We start from the raw sequence: 23089 nt of genomic DNA on the forward strand, positions 1-23089 counted from the left end.
CTGGAGACTGCAGTCACCGCACAATATCACCTCCATTCTAGTCCCCTCAGTACAGAGCCGTCTACACTGGAGGCTGCAGTCACCTCACAATATCACCTCCATTCTAGTCCCCTCAGTACAGAGCCGTCTACACTGGAGACTGCAGTCACCTCACAATATCACCTCCATTCTAGTCCCCTCAGTACAGAGCCGTCTACACTGGAGGCTGCATTCACCTCACAATATCACCTCCATTCTAGTCCCCTCAGTACAGAGCCGTCTACACTGGAGGCTGCGGTCACCTCACAATATCACCTCCATTCTAGTCCCCTCAGTACAGAGCCGTCTACACTGGAGGCTGCAGTCACCTCACAATATCACCTCCATTCTAGTCCCCTCAGTACAGAGCCGTCTACACTGGAGACTGCAGTCACCTCACAATATCACCTCCATTCTAGTCCCCTCAGTACAGAGCCGTCTACACTGGAGGCTGCATTCACCTCACAATATCACCTCCATTCTAGTCCCCTCAGTACAGAGCCGTCTACACTGGAGGCTGCAGTCACCTCACAATATCACCTCCATTCTAGTCCCCTCAGTACAGAGCCGTCTACACTGGAGGCTGCAGTCACCTCACAATATCACCTCCATTCTAGTCCCCTCAGTACAGAACCGTCTACACTGGAGACTGCAGTCACCTCACAATATCACCTCCATTCTAGTCCCCTCAGTACAGAGCCGTCTACACTGGAGGCTGCAGTCACCTCACAATATCACCTCCATTCTACTCCCCTCAGTACAGAGCCGTCTACACTGGAGGCTGCGGTCACCTCACAATATCACCTCCATTCTAGTCCCCTCAGTACAGAGCCGTCTACACTGGAGGCTGCAGTCACCTCACAATATCACCTCCATTCTAGTCCCCTCAGTACAGAGCCGTCTACACTGGAGGCTGCAGTCACCTCACAATATCACCTCCATTCTAGTCCCCTCAGTACAGAGCCGTCTACACTGGAGACTGCAGTCACCTCACAATATCACCTCCATTCTAGTCCCCTCAGTACAGAGCCGTCTACACTGGAGACTGCAGTCACCTCACAATATCACCTCCATTCTAGTCCCCTCAGTACAGAGCCGTCTACACTGGAGGCTGCAGTCACCTCACAATATCACCTCCATTCTAGACACAACCGTCACCTCGCGCCTTGTGACATCAGACCACGCCCCTAACACAGTGACGTCATACCAGAAAGCAGCCCGTACATTCTAGCATCTACCATCCCAGTGGCCAGAGGGTAGCGTCTAGAATGGAGTTGATTTTTTGAGGGAATGACGTCACCGGAAGAGGCGGGGCCTCCTCGTGCTGTGCAGATCTGTGAGGGGAAGCGGCAGTGCACTGCTCGGGCTCCTGTGCAGAGCGGACGGATCCTGACCCTGAGGTGGGGAAGATTCAGCTTTTCCTCATTAGTTATAGAGCTGAGGTCACACTGGATTTTGGGGGAAGAAATAAAAGTGTCTCCTGTCACTACTGGGGGCTGCAGCTCGTGTATATATCACAGGGAACGGGCTGAAGCTGCAGCACAGGGCTGTGGAGGCTTCCATAAGGAAGGGGGATATGGGGGGCTACACAGGGCAGGGGGCGATGCTGCATATTGGGGGGCTTACACTGGGCGATGGTGGAGGGGGAGAGACTGCAGGAAGGTGGGGGCTGTAGGAAGGGTGGATGGGGGCACATCTGGGGTGGGGACTGATGGATGGATGGGGGCACATCTGGGGTGGGGACTGTAGGATGGATGGGGGCACATCCGGGGTGGGGACTGTAGGATGGATGGATGGGGGCACATTTGGGGTGGGAGCTGCAGGATGGATGGGGGCACATCTGGGGTGGGGACTGTAGGATGGATGGGGGCACATCCGGGGTGGGGACTGTAGGATGGATAGGGGCACATTTGGGGTGGGAGCTGCAGGATGGATGGGGGCCATCTGGGGTGGGGACTGTAGGATGGATGGGGGGCATATTTGGGGTGGGGGCTGCAGGATGGATGGGGGCACATCTGGGGCGGGGTCTGTAGGATGGGTGGATGGGGGCACATCTGGGGTGGGGACTGATGGATGGATGGGGACACATCTGGGGTGGGGACTGATGGATGGATGGGGGCACATCTGGGGTGGGGACTGATGGATGGATGGGGGCACATCTGGGGTGGGGACTGATGGATGGATGGGGGCACATCTGGGGTGGAGACTGTAGGATGGATGGGGCACATTTGGGGTGGGAACTGTAGGATGGATGGGGGGCACATTTGGGGTGGGAACTGTAGGATGGATGGGGGGCACATCTGGGGTGGGGACTGTAGGATGGATGGGGGGCACATTTGGGGTGGGGGCTGCAGGATGGATGGGGGCACATCTGGGGTGGGGACTGTAGGATGGAGGGGGCACATCTGGGGCGGGGTCTGTAGGATGGGTGGATGGGGGCACATCTGGGGTGGGGTCTGTAGGATGGGTGGATGGGGGCACATCTGGGGTGGGGACTGGATGGATGGGGGCACATCTGGGGTGGGGACTGATGGATGGATGGGGGCACATCTGGGGTGGGGACTGATGGATGGATGGGGGCACATCTGGGGTGGGGACGGATGGATGGTGGCACATCTGGGGTGGAGACTGTAGGATGGATGGGGCACATCTGGGGTGGGGGCTGTAGGATGGATGGGGCACATCTGGGGTGGGGGCTGTAGGATGGATGGGGCACATCTGGGGTGGGGGCTGTAGGATGGATGGGGCACATCTGGGGTGGGGTCTGTAGGATGGATGTGTACCGCCCTGAGAGGGGCCCGGCCGCTTCTCCGCTGCTCGGGCCAAGCCGCTCGAGGTCCGGGCTCGGGTGGTCAGTGGCACGAGCGCCTCCAGACCGGGGGCCACGTCGCTCTGTTAAAGGGGAGGCAGTGAGTTGGGATGAGGCGCGCAGCCGGGGAGGGCCGCGCGGTCGTCTAACGGGTCGTGACGCCACCCACGGGTCGTGGTGACTGGGTGCACCTCCTCTGCGGCTGGAGTGAAGGCGGGCTCGTCCGGGATCGTTGTTGCGGCTGCAGCTTAGATGTTAGCCCCTCCGTGGGTAGGGGCGGTGTGTCCCGGGGCCCGGTGGTGGGGAGACCGCTGCAACAGTGTTGTTATCGGGGTGCAGGGGGCCGTGCTGCGGTGCAGTGTCGTGCCCGGATGGCACTGGTGTACTCATGATTAATTCACACTCAGAGTCACTGACTCCGCCCACCTGGTGTGTCCTACTGGCCCTGAGGGAGGCATCAGGCCTCCCTTTCGTGTGACGGGTGTGTCCTCACAGGGGATGAGGGTATGTGTGTAATGTGGTAGGTGTTGTTACCTGTGACCCCTGGGGTTCAGGGCGTCACAGATGGATGGGGGCACATCTGGGGTGGGGGCTGTAGGATGGATGGATGGGGGCACATCTGGGGTGGGGACTGTAGGATGGATGGATGGGGGCACATCTGGGGTGGGGACTGTAGGATGGATGGATGGGGGCACATCTGGGGTGGGGACTGTAGGATGGATGGATGGGGCACATCTGGGGTGGGGACTGTAGGATGGATGGATGGGGCACATCTGGGGTGGGGCCTGTAGGATGGATGGGGGCACATCTGGGGTGGGGACTGTAGGATGGATGGATGGGGCACATCCGGGGTGGGGACTGTAGGATGGATGGATGGGGGCACATCTGGGGTGGGGACTGTAGGATGGATGGGGCACATCTGGGGTGGGGTCTGTAGGATGGGTGGATGGGGGCACATCTGGGGTGGGGACTGGATGAATGGGGGCACATCTGGGGTGGGGACTGGATGAATGGGGGCACATCTGGGGTGGGGACTGGATGGATGGGGGCACATCTGGGGTGGGGACTGATGGATGGATGGGGGCACATCTGGGGTGGGGACTGTAGGATGGATGGGGGGCACATTTGGGGTGGGGGCTGCAGGATGGATGGGGGCACATCTGGGGCGGGGTCTGTAGGATGGGTGGATGGGGGCACATGTGGTGTTTTTAAATCCAGTGAATAAAGACCACAATGTGTGTCAACCAGTGACCTTTCGGTGCCTCCTTGGACCTTTATCAAACTCACACTATAAAGATACATAAGAAAAATACAAAGTGAATATTATGGGATATAGCCTGTTTTCACCTTATCCTAATCCGCATCAAAATCCGCAACCAAATCCGCTTCAAATCCGCTCCTATGCTAAGGTGCGGATTCCAGGGGAAAGCTGCGGATTTTGATGCAGAAAAATCCGCAGATACAAAGTCCCGTGGGCACATAGCCTAAAGACCCGGCCATTTTTTGCAATTCTGACCAGTGTCACTTTATGAGGTTACTAGAAGGTGGCCCGATTCTAACGCATCGGGTATTCTAGAATTTATTGTGTAGTTAATGTATGATTTGTGTTAGATAGATATAGATATATATATATATACAGTCAGGGCCAGAAATATTTGGACAGTGACACAAGTTTTGTTATTTTAGCTGTTTACAAAAACATGTTCAGAAATACAATTATATATATAATATGGGCTGAAAGTGCACACTCCCAGCTGCAATATGAGAGTTTTCACATCCAAATCGGAGAAAGGGTTTAGGAATCATAGCTCTGTAATGCATAGCCTCCTCTTTTTCAAGGGACCAAAAGTAATTGGACAAGGGACTCTAAGGGCTGCAATTAACTCTGAAGGCGTCTCCCTCGTTAACCTGTAATCAATGAAGTAGTTAAAAGGTCTGGGGTTGATTACAGGTGTGTGGTTTTGCATTTGGAAGCTGTTGCTGTGACCAGACAACATGCGGTCTAAGGAACTCTCAATTGAGGTGAAGCAGAACATCCTGAGGCTGAAAAAAAAGAAAAAATCCATCAGAGAGATAGCAGACATGCTTGGAGTAGCAAAATCAACAGTCGGGTACATTCTGAGAAAAAAGGAATTGACTGGTGAGCTTGGGAACTCAAAAAGGCCTGGGCGTCCACGGATGACAACAGTGGTGGATGATCGCCGCATACTTTCTTTGGTGAAGAAGAACCCGTTCACAACATCAACTGAAGTCCAGAACACTCTCAGTGAAGTAGGTGTATCTGTCTCTAAGTCAACAGTAAAGAGAAGACTCCATGAAAGTAAATACAAAGGGTTCACATCTAGATGCAAACCATTCATCAATTCCAAAAATAGACAGGCCAGAGTTAAATTTGCTGAAAAACACCTCATGAAGCCAGCTCAGTTCTGGAAAAGTATTCTATGGACAGATGAGACAAAGATCAACCTGTACCAGAATGATGGGAAGAAAAAAGTTTGGAGAAGAAAGGGAACGGCACATGATCCAAGACACACCACATCCTCTGTAAAACATGGTGGAGGCAACGTGATGGCATGGGCATGCATGGCTTTCAATGGCACTGGGTCACTTGTGTTTATTGATGACATAACAGCAGACAAGAGTAGCCGGATGAATTCTGAAGTGTACCGGGATATACTTTCAGCCCAGATTCAGCCAAATGCCGCAAAGTTGATCGGACGGCGCTTCATAGTACAGATGGACAATGACCCCAAGCATACAGCCAAAGCTACCCAGGAGTTCATGAGTGCAAAAAAGTGGAACATTCTGCAATGGCCAAGTCAATCACCAGATCTTAACCCAATTGAGCATGCATTTCACTTGCTCAAATCCAGACTTAAGACGGAAAGACCCACAAACAAGCAAGACCTGAAGGCTGCGGCTGTAAAGGCCTGGAAAAGCATGAAGAAGGAGGAAACCCAGCGTTTGGTGATGTCCATGGGTTCCAGACTTAAGGCAGTGATTGCCTCCAAAGGATTCGCAACAAAATATTGAAAATAAAAATATTTTGTTTGGGTTTGGTTTATTTGTCCAATTACTTTTGACCTCCTAAAATGTGGAGTGTTTGTAAAGAAATGTGTACAATTCCTACAATTTCTATCAGATATTTATGTTCAAACCTTCAAATTAAACGTTACAATCTGCACTTGAATTCTGTTGTAGAGGTTTCATTTCAAATCCAATGTGGTGGCATGCAGAGCCCAACTCGCGAAAATTGTGTCACTGTCCAAATATTTCTGGACCTAACTGTATATATAAAAAAAACAAAAAACTGAGCTGTGACAAATGTTCAATAAACATGCAACATTACAAGCATGTGAATTGCAGCCTCAAGACTAGAAAAAAACCCAAGGAGAAAATTGTAGAAAAAATACCCTGACTATAAATAAATAAATTGCAAGTGCTTAATAAACAGGGTACTTAGTATATACATTTTTGCAAAAAGGTAAGAAGCTGTCTCACCTCGTCACGGTGTACCCATCTGAGACAGTCCCTAACCTACTAAAGTTAAAAACATATTCTGTACCTGACTAGTGTCATGTCAAAACTTCAATATGGATGGTAAAGTGGTTAGCTGGGTCCCAGATTAAATACACAGCAAAAAGTGAGAAGCAGGTCATTGTTCAGCCTCAGTATCAGGAGGGCTGCACCCCCAACTTGCATTAAAGCAAGATAACAGACAAAAAAACCAAAAAACTGAGCTGTGACAAATGTTCAATAAACATGCAACATTACAAGCATGTGAATTGCAGCCTCAAGACTAGAAAAAAACCCAAGGAGAAAATTGTAGAAAAAATACCCTGACTATAAATAAATAAATTGCAAGTGCTTAATAAACAGGGTACTTAGTATATACATTTTTGCAAAAAGGTAAGAAGCTGTCTCACCTCGTCACGGTGTACCCATCTGAGACAGTCCCTAACCTACTAAAGTTAAAAACATATTCTGTACCTGACTAGTGTCATGTCAAAACTTCAATATGGATGGTAAAGTGGTTAGCTGGGTCCCAGATTAAATACACAGCAAAAAGTGAGAAGCAGGTAATTGTTCAGCCTCAGTATCAGGAGGGCTGCACCCCCAACTTGCATTAAAGCAAGATAACAGACAAAAAAAAAAAAAATACTGAGCTGTGACAAATGTTCAATAAACATGCAACATTACAAGCATGTGAATTGCAGCCTCAAGACTAGAAAAAACCCAAGGAGAAAATTGTAGAAAAAATACCCTGACTATAAATAAATAAATTGCAAGTGCTTTATAAACGGGGTACTTAGTATATACATTTTTGCAAAAAGGTAAGAAGCTGTCTCACCTCGTCACGGTGTACCCATCTGAGACAGTCCCTAACCTACTAAAGTTAAAAACATATTCTGTACCTGACTAGTGTCATGTCAAAACTTCAATATGGATGGTAAAGTGGTTAGCTGGGTCCCAGATTAAATACACAGCAAAAAGTGAGAAGCAGGTAATTGTTCAGCCTCAGTATCAGGAGGGCTGCACCCCCAACTTGCATTAAAGCAAGATAACAGACAAAAAAAACCAAAAAACTGAGCTGTGACAAATGTTCAATAAACATGCAACATTACAAGCATGTGAATCGCAGCCGCAAGACTAGAAAAAAACCCAAGGAGAAAATTGTAGAAAAAATACCCTGACTATAAATAAATAAATTGCAAGTGCTTAATAAACAGGGTACTTAGTATATACATTTTTGCAAAAAGGTACCCTGTTTATTAAGCACTTGCAATTTATTTATTTATAGTCAGGGTATTTTTTCTACAATTTTCTCCTTGGGGTTTTTTTCTAACTGTATATATGTGTGTGTATATATATATATATATATATAAAGATAGATGTTGTGTGTAGTTGCCAGTGTTTGTGTGGGGCGCTGTAAATGTCCTGGGTGTTGTCTGGGTGGGGGGGGGGGTGTGAGAGCGGTGTTGTTTGTGTGTTGCATTGTGTGTGTTGCGTTGCTTGTGGAGCGCTGTGTGTGTTGCGCAGTGTATGTGCGTGTGGGGTGCGTGTGTGTGTTTTCGGGGGAGGTATGTTTTGTGCAATGTGTGTGTGTTGCGTGGTATGTGCGTATATTTGTGTGTGCCGCGGTGTTTGTGTGTTGTGTGTGCGGCGTTGTCTGTGTGTGTGGGTGTCTGTGTAGGGGGGTGTTTGTGGTTCCCAGTGTGGTGTGTTGTGCGGTGCGTGTGTGTATGTTTTGGGGGGAAGTGTGCACCCCCCATCGGGCTCCATCCCCCATGCTACACCCCCCATCGTGCTCCATCCCCCATGCTGCACCCCCCATTGGGCTCCATCCCCCATGCTGCACCCCCATTGTGCTCCATCCCCCATGCTGCACCCCCCATTGTGCTCCATCCCCCATGCTGCACCCCCCATTGTGCTCCATCCCCCATGCTGCACCCCCCATTGTGCTCCATCCCCCATGCTGCACCCCCCATTGTGCTCCATCCCCCATGCTGCACCCCCCATTGTGCTCCATCCCCCATGCTGCACCCCCCATTGTGCTCCATCCCCCCATGCTGCACCCTCCATCGTGCTCCATCCCCCATGCTGCGAACCCCTCAGAGAGGAGTATAATAGGAGGATTATAATAGGAGTATAATGGGAGTAGTCCTGGGGAAAGAGGAGTATAATGGGAGGAGTTGTCCTGGGGGGAGGTGTACAGGTGCCCAACGTGTGCGGGGGCGTGGCCTAGCGGTTATAGTGTGAGGAGGCGTGGCCTAGCGGGCATAGTGTGAGGGGGCGTGGCCTAGCGGTTATAGTGTGAGGGGCGTGGCCTAGCGGGCATAGTGTGAGGGGGCGTGGCATAGCGGGCATAGCGTGCGGAGGCGTGGCCTAGCGGGCGTGGCCTAGTGGGCATTGTGTGCGGGGACGTGGCCTAGCGGGCATTGCGTGTGGGGGCGTGGCCTAGCGGGCATTGCGGGCGGGGCCAGGCCGAGCCGAGCGGCCAATCCGTGTGGGGGGCGCAATGGACACAATGTCACTGTAACGACACCATTTTGGAGCAAGACAGACAGAATAAGGCAATTATATATATAGATAACTCTGGAACGCTTCAACGGATCCTGGCGATTCTGAAATTGTTTTTTCGTGACATATTCTACTTCATGTCAGTGGTAAATTTAGGCCGATATTTTTTGCGTTTATTTGTTGAAATTTCAGAAATTTGGCGAGAATTTTGAAAATTTTGCAATTTTCAAAATTTGAAACTTTAGGCCTATAAATCTGAGAATGTCACACAAGATACTTACTAAATAACATTTCCCATGTGTCTACTTTCCACCAGCGCAATTTTTGAAACATTTTTTTTTCCGTTAGGAAGTTAGAAGGGTTCAAAGTTCATCAGCAATTTCTCATTTTTCCAACAAAATGTACAAAAAAAAAATTTTTGGGTACCACATCACATTTGGAGTGATTTGAGAAACCTAGGCGACAGAAAATACTCAAAAGTGACCCCATTCTAAAAACTGCACCCTTCACTCCACATCCAAGAAGTTTATTAACCCTTTAGGAGCTTCACAGCAACCAAAGCAATGTAGAAGGAAAAAATGAAAATGTTACTTTGGTACACAAAAATGGTACGTTAGCCATAAAATTTAGCATTTTCACAAGGGTATCAGGAAAAATGCACCAAAAAAATTGTGTAATTTCCCCTGAGTACACAGATATCTCATGTGGTGGAAATCAATTGTTTGGGCGCACACGGCAGGACTCTGAAGAGAAGGAGCATCATTTGATTTTTTGACATCAAAATTGTCTGGAATCATTAGCGGATGCGATGTTGCATTTGGAGACCCCCTGAGGTGCCTAAACAATAGAGCTCCCCCATAAGTGACCCCTGTGGAAACTAGACCCCTCATGGAATTTATCGAGATGTTTAGTGAGCACTTTGAACCCCTGGAGGCTTCACAAAAGTTTATAATGTTCAGCCGTGAAAATATACATTTTTTGTTTTGTTTTATTTTTTACCACGAAATTGTTATTTCAACCAGGTAGCTTTTTTTCCCACAAGGGTATCAAGAAAAAATGCAACATAAAATGTATTGTAAATTTCTCCTGAGTACACAGATACCTCATATGTGGTGGAAATCAATTGTTTGTGCACACGGCGGGGCTCAGAAGAGAAGGAGCGCCATTTCATAGCAAAATTGGTTGGAATTATTAACGGACGCCATATTGCGTTTGGCGACCCCCTGAGGTGCCTAAACAATGGAGCTCCCTCACATGTGACCTCATTTTGGAAACTAGACCCCCCCCATACAAAAAAAATTAGTTTGGTGAAATAAGAAATACGGACGTCAGTAAAAAATAAAAAACAATATGGAGCCTGCAACTGACACTATGGCAAGTGCCATACGTGAGAGCGATGCACGAATCTCACATCGCATTATACGGCACAGCCGCACACTCCTGGGGGAGGGTGAGAGAGGGGGAGGGTAAGGGAGGGGGGAAGGTGAGAGCGGGCAGCAGCTCACGGAGGGGGGCAGCGGCTGATGGGGTAGAGCGGTGGCAGATGGAGTGGGCTGCAGCAGATAGAGATTGGCGGGGGTGGCATGGGATCGGGGGCAGGGCGGCCGATTGGGGGGCAGGGACTTAGCAGGGTACTTGCAGGCATCGCTCTCCTCAGCTGCCTTCCACGGACGGAGTGAAGCTAAGGGGAGCGGTCTCCGGCCCCAGATCCATGTTGATTGGAGAGATCGGTCACAAGGCCGGTCTCTCCAATCAGAGCTAGGGGCGGGTGAAACAGCGATCACCCAGCTCCAGCCAATGGTCAGTGCTATAGCTGGACTGATCAGGGCTGGATTTCAATGTTTAAGCCATTTTCATTTCAATGGTTGAAACATTACAGTGGCTGTGATTGGGTGAGCGGCGTTCGTCAGCCAATCACAGCCTCCGTAGGTCCGGGGGGGAGACACCACCCCTCCTGAGATCAGGCAGAGGTCCCATCCTCCCCGAATCTAAGGTTTGTGTGAACCAATCGCACTCACCGGGGCTCCAGGGCCGCGATTTCGCCATGACGTACTGGGTACGTCATGGGTCGTTAAGCACCATGTCATCATGACGTACCCAGTACGTCATGGGTCGTTAAGGGGTTAAGAGGAAAATTACTTTGTAAGGGCTGTAAAGTTGTGAGAGAGGTTTTTATGTGATCCAGTTGAATATTACATTTTTATTTTTTGGGGGAGGGGGTACCAATTAGAACTTCCGCTATGGGGTCCCATGATTTCTATGTACACCTCTGTCCAAACCCTTAACCCCCTTCACGACCTTTGACGGATCTAGCCGTCATGGTGCCCTGGTACTTAAAGACCCATGACGGATACATCCGTCATGGCGGAATCGCGGCACCAGAGCACCGGGCACCGCCATCGGTTTTAAAAAACTGTAGATTCGGGAAGGAGAGGACTTGTACCTGACCTCAGGAGGGGTGGTGTCTCCTTCCCGGACCTACGGAGGCTGTGATTGGCTGAGCGGCGTTCGTCAGCCAATCACAGCCAGTGTTATGTTTCAGCCATTGAAAATGGCTGAAGCATTGAAATCCAGCTATGTCAGTGCAGCTGCAGCACTGGCCATTGGCTGGAGCTCAGTGTGCTTTACTGCACCCGCCCCCAGCTCTGATTGGAGAGATCGGCCTTGTGACCCATCTCTCCAAGCAGTACCGTGCATCTGGGACCGGGTGAGCTCGCTGTAGGAGATCGCTCTCCTTAGCTACTCCCTCCGTGGAATCTGAGGAGAGCGATCCCTGCGGGCGCCCATCTGTGAGTCACAGCCCCCGATCCACCGCTGCCCTGCTCCATATGCTTCGCCCCTGCTCTCCCGCTGCGCCCCTGCATCTGACGCCGCTACTCTCCCCCTGCATGTGACGCCGCTACTTTCCAGCTGCGCCCCTGCATGTTACGCCGCTACTCAGCAGTAAGAAAGCAGTGGCGTCAGATGCAGGGGGGGCGCAGCGGCGTCAGATGCATGGAGGCATCTGACGCCACTGCTCTCACGCTGCGCCCCCCCCTGCATCTGACGCCACTGCTTTCTTTCTGCTGCCTGCTTGTATCTGCCGCTCCACCGCCCCTGCATCTGCCGCTGCACTGTCCCCATTAGCCACTGCACTCTCCCCATCAGTCGCTCCACCGCCCCTGCATCTGCCGCTGCACTGTCCCCATTAGCCACTGCACTCTCCCCATCAGTCTCTCCACCGCCCCTGCATCTGCCGCTGCACTGTCCCCATTAGCCACTGCACTCTCCCCATCAGCCGCTCCACCGCCCCTGCATCTGCCGCTGCACTCTCCCCATTAGCCACTGCACTCTCCCCATCAGTCGCTCCACCACCCCTGCATCTGCCGCTGCACTCTCCCCATTAGCCACTGCACTCTCCCCATCAGCCGCTCCACCGCCCCTGCATCTGCCGCTGCACTGTCCCCATTAGCCACTGCACTCTCCCCATCAGTCGCTCCACCGCCCCTGCATCTGCCGCCGCACTCTCCCCATCAGCCGCCGCACTCTCCCCATCAGCCGCCGCACTCTCCCCATCAGCCGCCGCACTCTCCCCATCAGCCGCTCCACCGCCCCTGCATCTGCCGCTGCACTCTCCCCATCAGCCACTGCACTCTCCCCATCAGCCGCTCCACCGCCCCTGCGTCAGCCACCGCACTCTCCCCATCAGCCGCCGCACTCTCCCCATCAGCCGCCGCACTCTCCCCATCAGCCGCCGCACTCTCCCCATCAGCCGCCGCACTCTCCCCATCAGCCGCCGCACTCTCCCCATCAGCCGCTCCACCGCCCCTGCATCTGCCGCTGCACTCTCCCCATCAGCCACTGCACTCTCCCCATCAGCCGCTCCACCGCCCCTGCATCAGCCACCGCACTCTCCCCATCAGCCGCTCCACCGCCCCTGCATCAGCCGCCGCACTCTCCCCATCAGCCGCCGCACTCTCCCCATCAGCCGCCGCACTCTCCCCATCAGCCGCCGCACTCTCCCCATCAGCTGCCGCACTCTCCCCATCTGCCGCTGCGCCCCTGCATCTGCCGCTTCGCCCCTGCATCTGCCACCTCACTCCCCCATCAGCCTCTGCCCCCTCCCTGATCTGCTGCCTGCTCTCTCCCATCCCCTTAATCCTCTGCCCCCTCTCCCCTCTCCCGGATCTGCTGCAATCCTGCTGCCTAGATCCATTCTGTAAGGTAGCTATCCCCAATCTCACCTCCCACTCCCATTCCACCCTTCCCCTCGCCCCCCCTTCCTCCGCCGCTCCTCCATCTGCCGCGCCCTCTCCCATCCTCCGCCGCGCCCCCTCTCCCATCTTCCTCCGCCCCCTCTCCCATCCTCCGCCGCGCCCTCTCCCATCCTCCGCCGCGCCCCCTATCCCATCCTCCGCTGCTCCTGCATCCGTTGCGCCCTCTTCTATCCTCCATCCATCTTTTTTCCATCCCACCTAGTCCCCCCCCTTTTTGCAGCACATCCGTGCATTCGTCCTAATTTTTTTTATGTAAACTAAGAAAGAAATACAAATAAACTTAGTTTAGGGCCAGTAAAATGATACTGTAGTAATTGTCAACTACAGTATTTTTTACTGAATATTGTAAGGGTCAGCCCAGTGCCACACATGAGAGCGATGCACAAGCCTCACTCCGCATCATCCGGCACGGTCGCTCTCTTCCAGACAGGAGTGTGCAGCTGTGTCGGGTGATGTGATGCGAGATTTGTGCATTGCTCTCACGTGTGGCACTTGATTTAGTGTCAGTTGCAGGCGCTCATTATATATATATATATATATATATATATATATATATATATATATATATATATATATATATATATATATATATATATATATATATATATATATATTTTTTTTTTTTTTATTTTTTTTTTTACTGATGTCTGTATTTTTTATTTTGCCAAACTAATATTTCTTTGTATGGGGGGGCTGAACATTCTAAATTTTTGTGAAGCCTCCAGGGGTTCAAAGTGTTCAGTAAACATCTAGATAAATTCAATGAGGGGTCTAGTTTCCAAAATGGGGTCACTTGTGGGGGAGCTTTAATGTTTAGGCACCTCAGGGGGTCTCCAAACACAACATGGCATCCACTAACGATTCCAGACAATTTTGCGTTTGAAAAGTCAAATGTCGCTCCTTGCCTTCCGAGCCCTGCTGTGCGCCCAAACATTTGATTTCCACCACATATGAGGTATCTGTGTACTCAGGAGAAAATGCACAATACATTTTATGTTGCAATTTTTCCTGATACGCTTGTGGAAAAAAAAGCTACCTGGTTGAAGTAACAATTTCGTGGTAATTTTTTTTTTTTTTATTTTCACGGCTCAAAGTTATTAAAGGGGGTGGTTCACCCATTTTTTTTATTTTCTGTAGAAGTTCTACTTACAATTCTAGGTATTTTCTCCATTGGCTTGTATTTCCATTTCTGGCACTGAGCGGCGCTATCCTGCACGCTCAGTGCCTGTCACATGACCCCCTGGAGCTGTGGCCGCCAGCATCCTCTGACGTCCCGGCATTTCCGGGCTCTCAAACAAGACTGGTACGTCACAGGAGGCTGGCACCACTCAGATTGAGTGACAGGGCTGTGGGCGGTGACTACCGCACGTCACAGCTCAGCATCGAGGGGAGGATCCGGAGGACGTCAGTGTGGAGCCGGCGTCCTGCAGATGGTGAGGCACGGGGCGCCAGTGTGCAGTACAGGGGGGGGTTCTTCAGCTGAATTCCCCCCCCTGCACGTAAGTATGTGCTCACACTCTCCACACGCCCGCTCTGCTGCGATGTCAGGAGAGCGGCTGGTGTCGGGCAGTGTGATCATGTGCTCCTCCCAGCAACAAGACACTGACAGGCATGTCACCGCTGTGCTCTGCCATCTGTCCTGCTGCATGGGACCAACTGTCTGCACTCTGTCACCTGCACCACAAGTCACAGAGTGGAGACAGTTGGTGACAGAGCACCTCTGCCCCCCCTCTTCTTTCCCCACTCTCTTCTCTCCCCCCACTCTTCTCTCCCCCCACTCTTCTCCCCCCCTCTCTCTCTTCTCCCCCCCTCTCTCTTCTCCCCCCCCTCTCTCTTCTCCCCCCCTCTCTCTTCTCCCCCCCCTCTCTCTTCTCCCCCCCTCTCTCTCTTCTCCCCCCCTCTCTCTCTTCTCCCCCTCTCTCTCTTCTCCCCCTCTCTCTCTTCTCCCCCTCTCTCTCTTCTCCCCCTCTCTCTCTTCTCCCCCTCTCTCTTCTCCCCCTCTCTCTCTTCTCCCCCTCTCTCTTCTCCCCCTCTCTCTTCTCCCCCCTCTCTCTCTTCTCCCCCCCTCTCTCTTCTCCCCCCTCTCTCTTCTCCCCCCCTCTCTCTTCTCCCCCCCTCTCTCCCCCTCTCTCTTCTTCTCCCCCTCTCTCTTCTTCTCCCCCTCTCTCTTCTTCTCCCCCTCTCTCTCTTCTCCCCCTCTCTCTCTTCTCCCCCTCTCTCTCTTCTCCCCCCTCTCTCTCTTCTCCCCCCCCTCTCTCTTCTCCCCCCTCTCCTCTCTTCTCCCCCCTCTCTTCTCCCCCCTCTCTCTTCTCCCCCCCTCTCTCTTCTCCCCCCCCTCTCTCCCCCCTCTCTCTTCTCTCCCCCCCTCTCTCTTCTCTCCCCCCCTCTCTCTTCTCCCCCTCTCTCTCTTCTCCCCCCTCTCTCTCTTCTCCCCCCTCTCTCTCTTCTCCCCCCTCTCTCTCTTCTCCCCCCTCTCTCTCTTCTCCCCCCTCTCTCACTTCTCCCCCCTCTCTCTCTTCTCCCCCCTCTCTCTCTTCTCCCCCCTCTCTCTCTTCTCCCCCCTCTCTCTCTTCTCCCCCCTCTCTCTCTTCTCCCCCCTCTCTCTCTTCTCCCCCCCTCTCTCTCTTCTCCCCCCCTCTCTCTTCTCCCCCCCTCTCTCCCCCCCTCTCTCTTCTCTCCCCCCCTCTCTCTTCTCTCCCCCCCTCTCTCTTCTCCCCCCCTCTCTCTTCTCCCCCCCTCTCTCTTCTCCCCCCCTCTCTCTTCTCCCCCCCTCTCTCTTCTCCCCCCCTCTCTCTTCTCCCCCCCCTCTCTCCCGCCCTCTCTCCCTCCCCCCCTCTCTCCCTCCCCCCCCCTCTCTCTCCCCCCCTCTCTCTCCCCCCCCTCTCTCTCTCCCCCCCCCTCTCTCCCCCTCTCTCATCCCCCCTCTCTCTTATCCCCCCTCTCTCTTATCCCCCCCCTCTCTCTTATCCCCCCTCTCTCTTATCCCCCCCTCTCTTCTCCCCCCTCTCTCTTCTCCCCCTCTCTCTTCTCCCCCCTCTCTCTTCTCCCCCCCTCTCTCTTCTCCCCCCTCTCTCTTCTCCCCTCCCTCTCTCTCTTCTCCCCTCCCTCTCTCTCTTCCCCCCCCTCGCTCTCTTCCCCCCCCTCGCTCTCTTCTCCCCCTCGCTCTCTTCTCCCCCTCGCTCTCTTCTCCCCCTCGCTCTCTTCTCCCCCTCGCTCTCTTCTCCCCCTCGCTCTCTTCTCCCCCCCTCGCTCTCTTCTCCCCCCCTCTCTCTCTTCTCCCCCCCTCTCTCTTCTCCCCCCCTCTCTCTTCTCCCCCCCTCTCTCTTCTCCCCCCCTCTCTCTTCTCCCCCCCCCTCTCTCCCGCCCTCTCTCTTCTCCCCCCCCTCTCTCCCGCCCTCTCTCCCTCCCCCCTTCTCTCTCCCTCCCCCCCTCTCTCTCTCTCCCCCCTCTCTCTTCTCCCCCCTCTCTCTTCTCCCCCCTCTCTCTTCTCCCCCCTCTCTCTTCTCCCCCCTCTCTCTTCTCCCCCCCCTCTCTCTTCTCCCCCCCCTCTCTCTTATCCCCCCCTCTCTTCTCCCCCCTCTCTCTTCTCCCCTCTCTCTCTTCTCCCCCCCTCTCTCTTCTCCCCCCCTCTCTCTCTCTTCTCCCCCCCTCTCTCTCTTCTCCCCTCCCTCTCTCTCTTCTCCCCTCCCTCTCTCTCTTCTCCCCTCCCTCTCTCTCTTCCCCCCCTCGCTCTCTTCCCCCCCCCTCGCTCTCTTCTCCCCCTCGCTCTCTTCTCCCCCCCTCGCTCTCTTCTCCCCCCCTCGCTCTCTTCTCCCCCCCTCTCTCTCTTCTCCCCCCCTCTCTCTCTTCTCCCCCCCCTCTCTTCTCCCCCCCTCTCTCTTCTCCCCCCCTCTCTCTTCTCCCCCCCCTCTCTCTCTTCTCCCCCCCCTCTCTCTCTTCTCCCCCCCTCTCTCTTCTCCCCCCCTCTCTCTTCTCCCCCCTCTCTCTCTTCTCCCCCCCTCTCTCTCTTCTCCCCCCCCTCTCTCTCTTCTCCCCCCCCTCTCTCTCTTCTCCCCCCCCTCTCTCTTCTCCCCCCCCTCTCTCTCTTCTCCCCCCCTCTCTCTCTTCTCCCCCCCCTCTCTCTCTTCTCCCCCCCCTCTCTCTCTTCTCCCCCCCTCTCTCTCTTCTCCCCCCTCTCTCTCTTCTCCCCCCCCTCTCTCTCTTCTCCCCCCCCTCTCTCTTCTCCCCCCCCTCTCTCTCTTCTCCCCCCCTCTCTCTCTTCTCCCCCCCCTCTCTCTTCTCCCCCCCCTCTCTCTTCTCCCCCCCCTCTCTCTTCTCCCCCCCCTCTCTCTTCTCCCCCCCCCCTCTCTCTTCTCCCCCCCCTCTCTCTCTTCTCCCCCCCCTCTCTCTCTTCTCCCCCCCTCTCTCTCTTCTCCCCCCTCTCTCTCTTCTCCCCCCTCTCTCTCTTCTCCCCCCTCTCTCTCTTCTCCCCCCTCTCTCTCTTCTCCCCCCCTCTCTCTCTTCTCCCCCCCTCTCTCTTCTCCCCCCCTCTCTCTTCTCCCCCCCTCTCTCTTCTCCCCCCCCTCTCTTCTCCCCCCCCTCTCTCTTCTCCCCCCCCTCTCTCTCTTCTCCCCCCCCTCTCTCTCTTCTCCCCCCCTCTCTCTCTTCTCCCCCCCTCTCTCTCTTCTCCCCCCCTCTCTCTCTTCTCCCCCCCCCTCTCTCTCTTCTCCCCCCCTCTCTCTCTCTTCTCCCCCCCTCTCTCTCTCTTCTCCCCCCCCTCGCTCGCTTCTCCCCCCCTCGCTCGCTCTCTTTTCCTCCCCCCCGCTCGCTCTTTTTCCTCGCTCTCTCCTGGCATGGTCAGTACAGTAATCTCTACATCGTGGAGGGGTGAGTGGGAGTAATAAACATGGAGTCCCTACTGTGTCTGTGTATTTATTTCTAATAAAGTATTTTTCTCTGTGTGATGTCTTTTTTTTTTTTTTTAAACCCTTTGTTGGAGATTCTTAATGGCCAGGTTAAACTTGGCCTGATATTAAGAATCTCGGGCTTTATACCAGCTGGTAAAACATAGCTGGTATTAACCCCTTATTACCCAGCGTGCCACCTGCCACCAGGGCCACTGGAAGAGTTGGATACAGCGCCTGAAGATGGCGCTTCTATGAAAGCGCCATTTTCTGGGGCAGCTGTGGACTGCAATTCGCAGTGGGGGGCCCAGAAAGTTTGGGCACCCTGCACTGTTGATTACAATCCCCAGCTGCCTAGTTGTACCTGGCTGGATTCAAAAATTGGCGAAGCCCACATCATTTTTTTTTTTTTTTATTTTTATTAAATTATTTCATGAAATTCATGAAAAAAAAGGGCTTCTCTATATTTTTGGTTCCCAGCCGGGTACAACTAGGCAGCTGGGGGTTGGGGGCAGCCCGTAGCTGCCTGCTGTACCTGGCTAGCATACAAAAATATGGCGAAGCCCACGTCATTTTCTTAAAAACGTTTTCAGGGAAAAACCTTTATAAAAAAAAATGCTTCCCTGCATTTCTATTGCCAGTGAAAGTAACACCAAGCAGCGGGGGCTAGCAGCCAGTAGCTGCTTTGGTTACCCTTAGCAATAGAAAATGCAGCGGGAGCCCACAAACAATGTGATTTTTTTTTTTTTGTTTTTTTATTTTTAATGAATTTTTTAAAAAAAAAATCTGCATGGGCTTCGCCCATCGAGCACCAGAGCATTTTACTGCTCAATTCATCCCAAGTAATCAGATGACTCCAGTGTCGGCCGATTACTTGTTCTGTGTCCCCCTGCATCCATTGCAGCGTGTACGGGCTGTGAGGTCAGCGGAGTGGAGACAGTGACATGCTCTGCTCTGACACATAGTGTGCTGCATGTCACTATCTTTCTCCACTCTGGCACTTGTTGTGCAGGTGACCGGATGCTACATGTCACTAACTCTCTCCACTATGGGACTTGTTGTGCAGGTGAGAGTGTATACAGTTGGTACTATGCAGCAGAAATCACAGAGTGGGGCAGTTAGTGACATGTATCATCCGGTCACCTGCACAACAAGTCCCAGAGGCGGAGACAGTGACATGCTCTGCTCTGACACATAGTGTGCTGCATGTCACTATCTTTCACCACTCTGGGACTTGTTGTGCAGGTGACCGGATGATACATGTCACTAACTGCCCCACTCTGAGACTTGTTCAGGTGAGAGTGTATACAGTTGGAACAATGCAGCAGAAGTCACAGAGTGGAGCAAGTTAGTGACATGTATCATCCGGTCACCTGCACAACAAGTCCCAGAGTGGATACAGTGACATGCAGCACACTATGTGTCAGAGCAGAGCATGTCACCAACTTGCTCTGCTCTGTCACCTGCGGTGCTGCATGTCACGTTTTTGCCGCGATTTGGTGCGTTTTTTGCTGCGTTTTTGCACCCTTCGTTTTTAATCAGTGCACAATGCCATTAAAGATTGTTGATGAAAAAAAAAAAAGGTCTGATGTCATTTCCTTATTCAAAATGTTCATTGTATGCAGGAGAGCAGACAGCAGCTGCAGAACTACAAGGCTCAGCATCCTCCATTCACTAGTGTATGCAGGAGAGCAGACAGCAGCTGCAGAACTACAAGGCTTAGCATCCTCCATTCACTAGTGTATGCAGGAGAGCAGACAGCAGCTGCAGAACTACAAGGCTCAGCATCCTCCATTCACTAGTGTATGCAGGAGAGCAGACAGCAGCTGCAGAACTACAAGGCTCAGCATCCTCCATCCAGGACTGTATGCAGTTTTTTACCCAAAAAGGAAAAAAAAAATGACATGGGCTTCGCCATATTTTTGTATGCTAGCCGGGTACAGCAGGCAGGTACGGGCTGCCCCCAACCCCCAGCTGCCTATTTGTACCCGGCTGGGAACCAAAAATATAGAGAAGCCCTTTTTTTTTTTTAATTATTTCATGAATTTCATGAAATAATTTAAAAAAAAAAATGACGTGAGCTTCGCCTAATTTTAGTGTCCAGCCGGGTACAACTAGGCAGCTGGGGATTGGAATCCACAGTGAAGGGTGCCCAAGCTTTCTGGGCACCCCCACTGCGAATTGCAGTCCGCAGCCACCCCAGAAAATGGCGTTTTCATAGAAGCGCCATCTTCTGGCGCTGTATCCAACTCTTCCAGCTGCCCTGATGCCGGGTGGCTAGCTGGGTAATAATGGAGTTAGGGCTAGCTGTATATTATCAGCTAGCCCTAAGCCCGAATTTCATGGTGTCACGCCAATATTAGACATGGCCACCATGAATTTCTAGTAATGATAAAAAAAAACATAACACACAGAAAAATATTTTTATTAGAAATAAAACACAACAGAATTAGTGACTCCATCTTTATTGAAATAAACCCCCCTCCGCAGTAATCCTGGGTTAGGGTCCCGCGCCGCCCAATCCGGATCCAATATCATCTGATCGGTTTGCTGGAAGGCAGAGCGATCAGATGATGTGTCAGGTTAAACTACGTGAATCACATGACACATCAGCTGATTGTATAAAAGCCGATTATACAATCAGCTGATGCATCAGTAGAAAAAAAAATAAATACTCACGTCTGTGCTGATTACCGGCAGCTCCTGAAGCGGAGTCTGATCCTGGCCCATCACTGCAGGAGCTGCCGGTAATCAGCTGATGAAGTCCCCTGACGGCAGGATCAGCTGATAGCCGGCCGGGCGCGAAAAAGCCGGCGACACCACGAGAATCGATCAGCTGATGCGTCAGGTGACTGCATCAGGTGATCCACCGCCAGGTCCTGCAAGCTTCGTACGTGCCCCGGGGAGACTGCACACAGCCAGAGCGGCGGGACCGAGACAGGGGCTGGAAGCAGGCATGGCACCGTGACCCTGCAGACAGGTGAGTATGACATACACATACACACTCACACACACACTGTATATACACACACACACTGTATACACACACACACACACTGTATACACACACACACACTGTATATACACACACACACTGTATATATACACACACACACACACACTGTATATACGCATACACATACACTGTATATACGCGCACACACACTTTCTTCCCCTGGCTGTGTAGAGCTGCTGCTGTCTCTGTATGATTGATCTCAGTGCATCCACTGGGAAGAGGCAGGGAGGAGGGTTTGGGTGGGAGCAGAGTGGGTGTATTAGACACAATGGGTGTGTTAGATAAGCTAGACACCGCCCTAGAGCCACAAAGAATTATGGGACTTGTAGGAACTGAACACAGGAAGTCAGAGGAGAGATTAACCCCATCAGAGCTGGAGCCAGCAATGAGCATGTGCTGCTAGTGCACAATAAAAGGTAATTTTGCTGAAAAAACATAATAGATGTGTTGAGGGGCACATATTGGCAAGATTTATCAGAAAAAAAAAAATCAGTTTTGGTAACTGGACAACTTCTTTAACTTTTGTGAAGCCCCCAGAGGTTCAAAGTGCTCAATAAACATCTAGATAAATTCCATGAGGGGTCTAGTTTCCAAAATGGGGTCACTTGTGGGGGAGCTCCATTGTTTAGGCACCTCAGGGGGTCTCCAAACGCAACATCGCATCTGCTAATTATTCCAGACAATTTTGCTTTCAAAAATTCAAATGATGCTCCTTCTCTTCCGAGCCTTGCCGTGCGCCCAAACAATTGATTTCCCCCACATATGAGATATCGGTGTACTCAGGAGAAATTGCACAATTAATTTTATGGTGCATTTTTCCTGATACCCTTGTGAAAATGCTAAATTTTATGGCTAAAGTAACATTTTTGTGTAAAAAAGTAAAATTTTCATTTTTTTCCTTCCACATTGCTTTGGTTGCTGTAAAGCTCCTAAAGGGTTAATAAACTTTTTGGATGTAGTTTTGAGCAGTGTGAGGGGTGCAGATTTTAGAATGGGGTCACTTTTGGGTATTTTCTGTAAATTTTTTTTGTAAATTTTGTTGGAAAAATGAAAAATTGCTGATGAACTTTGAACCCCTCTAACTTCCTAACGGAAAAAAAATTTGTTTCGAAAATTGCGCTGGTGTAAAGTAGACAAGTGGGAAATGTTATATAGTAACTATTTTGTGTGACATATCTCACAGATTTATGGGCATAAAATTTCAAATTTTGAAAATTGCGAAATTTTCGCCAAATTTCCAAAATTTTCACAAATAAACGCAAAAAATATCGGCCTAAACTTACCATTGACATGAAGTACAATATGTCACGAAAAAACAATCTCAGAATCGCCAGGATCCGTTGAAGCGTTCCAGAGTTATAACCTGTCAAAGTGAAACTGTTCAGAAATGTAAAAAATGGCCAGGTCTTTAAGGTGAAAACAGGCTGGGGGCTGAAGGGGTTAAAGAAGAACAATTGAATAAAACTAATTTTCCTGAAAAAGATTTTAAAAAATACTACATTGTTGACTAAACCAATTCTCAAATGACGGAAAAATAAGCATTAGGGCATCCAAATTGTGAAGACAAAAGAATGAAGGAAATCCCAATGTCATAATATACCACACTAAGTGGACCCTGCCACGTCTGCTTCTATCCCTGCTGAACTGACTCTGGGGCAGCACCGGGGATATAGGAGGCGTAGAGGCCATGCATCGATTGGTCTCAGGGGCCACACGGCTCTGGTAGCAGAAGCGTCCATCTAGAACCTTCCACAGGACTTTTCCTTCTGTCCGTGACTTTTACATTATTTATTTTACAGCTTTGAAATTCAGGGAAAAGATATGCAGAACGCTGCAGACACAATGGACAAAGGAGAAATGGATGTGCGGGGTGATGAACGGAGTAGAGACCTTTCCACAGGTAACCCTCCTCAGTGAAGAGTCACCATTAAATAACAGAGAACAGTCACATTCCCAGCTGCAAGGAGAAAATTAAAGTTAAATTTTCCCTGCTGACGCTTGTATACAGTTACCAATGAAGTGTGGGAAACAGTAACACTCACTCACAGGCTGTCAGCCAAGGAACAAGAGGGTTGATAATGGGCAT

The 23089-nt window shown here is 51.5% G+C and overlaps 1 protein-coding gene across 1 annotated transcript in view; it reads left to right on the forward strand.

Annotated features, from left to right (window-relative positions):
- Nucleotides 1-1331: 1331 nt before the first annotated feature.
- The window catches only part of LOC142297048 (uncharacterized), a 30029-nt gene continuing 8271 nt past the window's right edge, over nucleotides 1332-23089 (forward strand). The window contains exons 1-2 of the mRNA XM_075341283.1: nucleotides 1332-1418; nucleotides 22803-22903. Of these exons, the coding sequence (XP_075197398.1) occupies nucleotides 22825-22903 (79 nt within the window). The 5' untranslated portion in view covers nucleotides 1332-1418; nucleotides 22803-22824. The remainder of the gene's footprint in view (nucleotides 1419-22802; nucleotides 22904-23089) is intronic.

This window comes from Anomaloglossus baeobatrachus, chromosome 3, assembly GCF_048569485.1.
Source record: "Anomaloglossus baeobatrachus isolate aAnoBae1 chromosome 3, aAnoBae1.hap1, whole genome shotgun sequence".
Taxonomy (NCBI): domain Eukaryota; kingdom Metazoa; phylum Chordata; class Amphibia; order Anura; family Aromobatidae; genus Anomaloglossus; species Anomaloglossus baeobatrachus.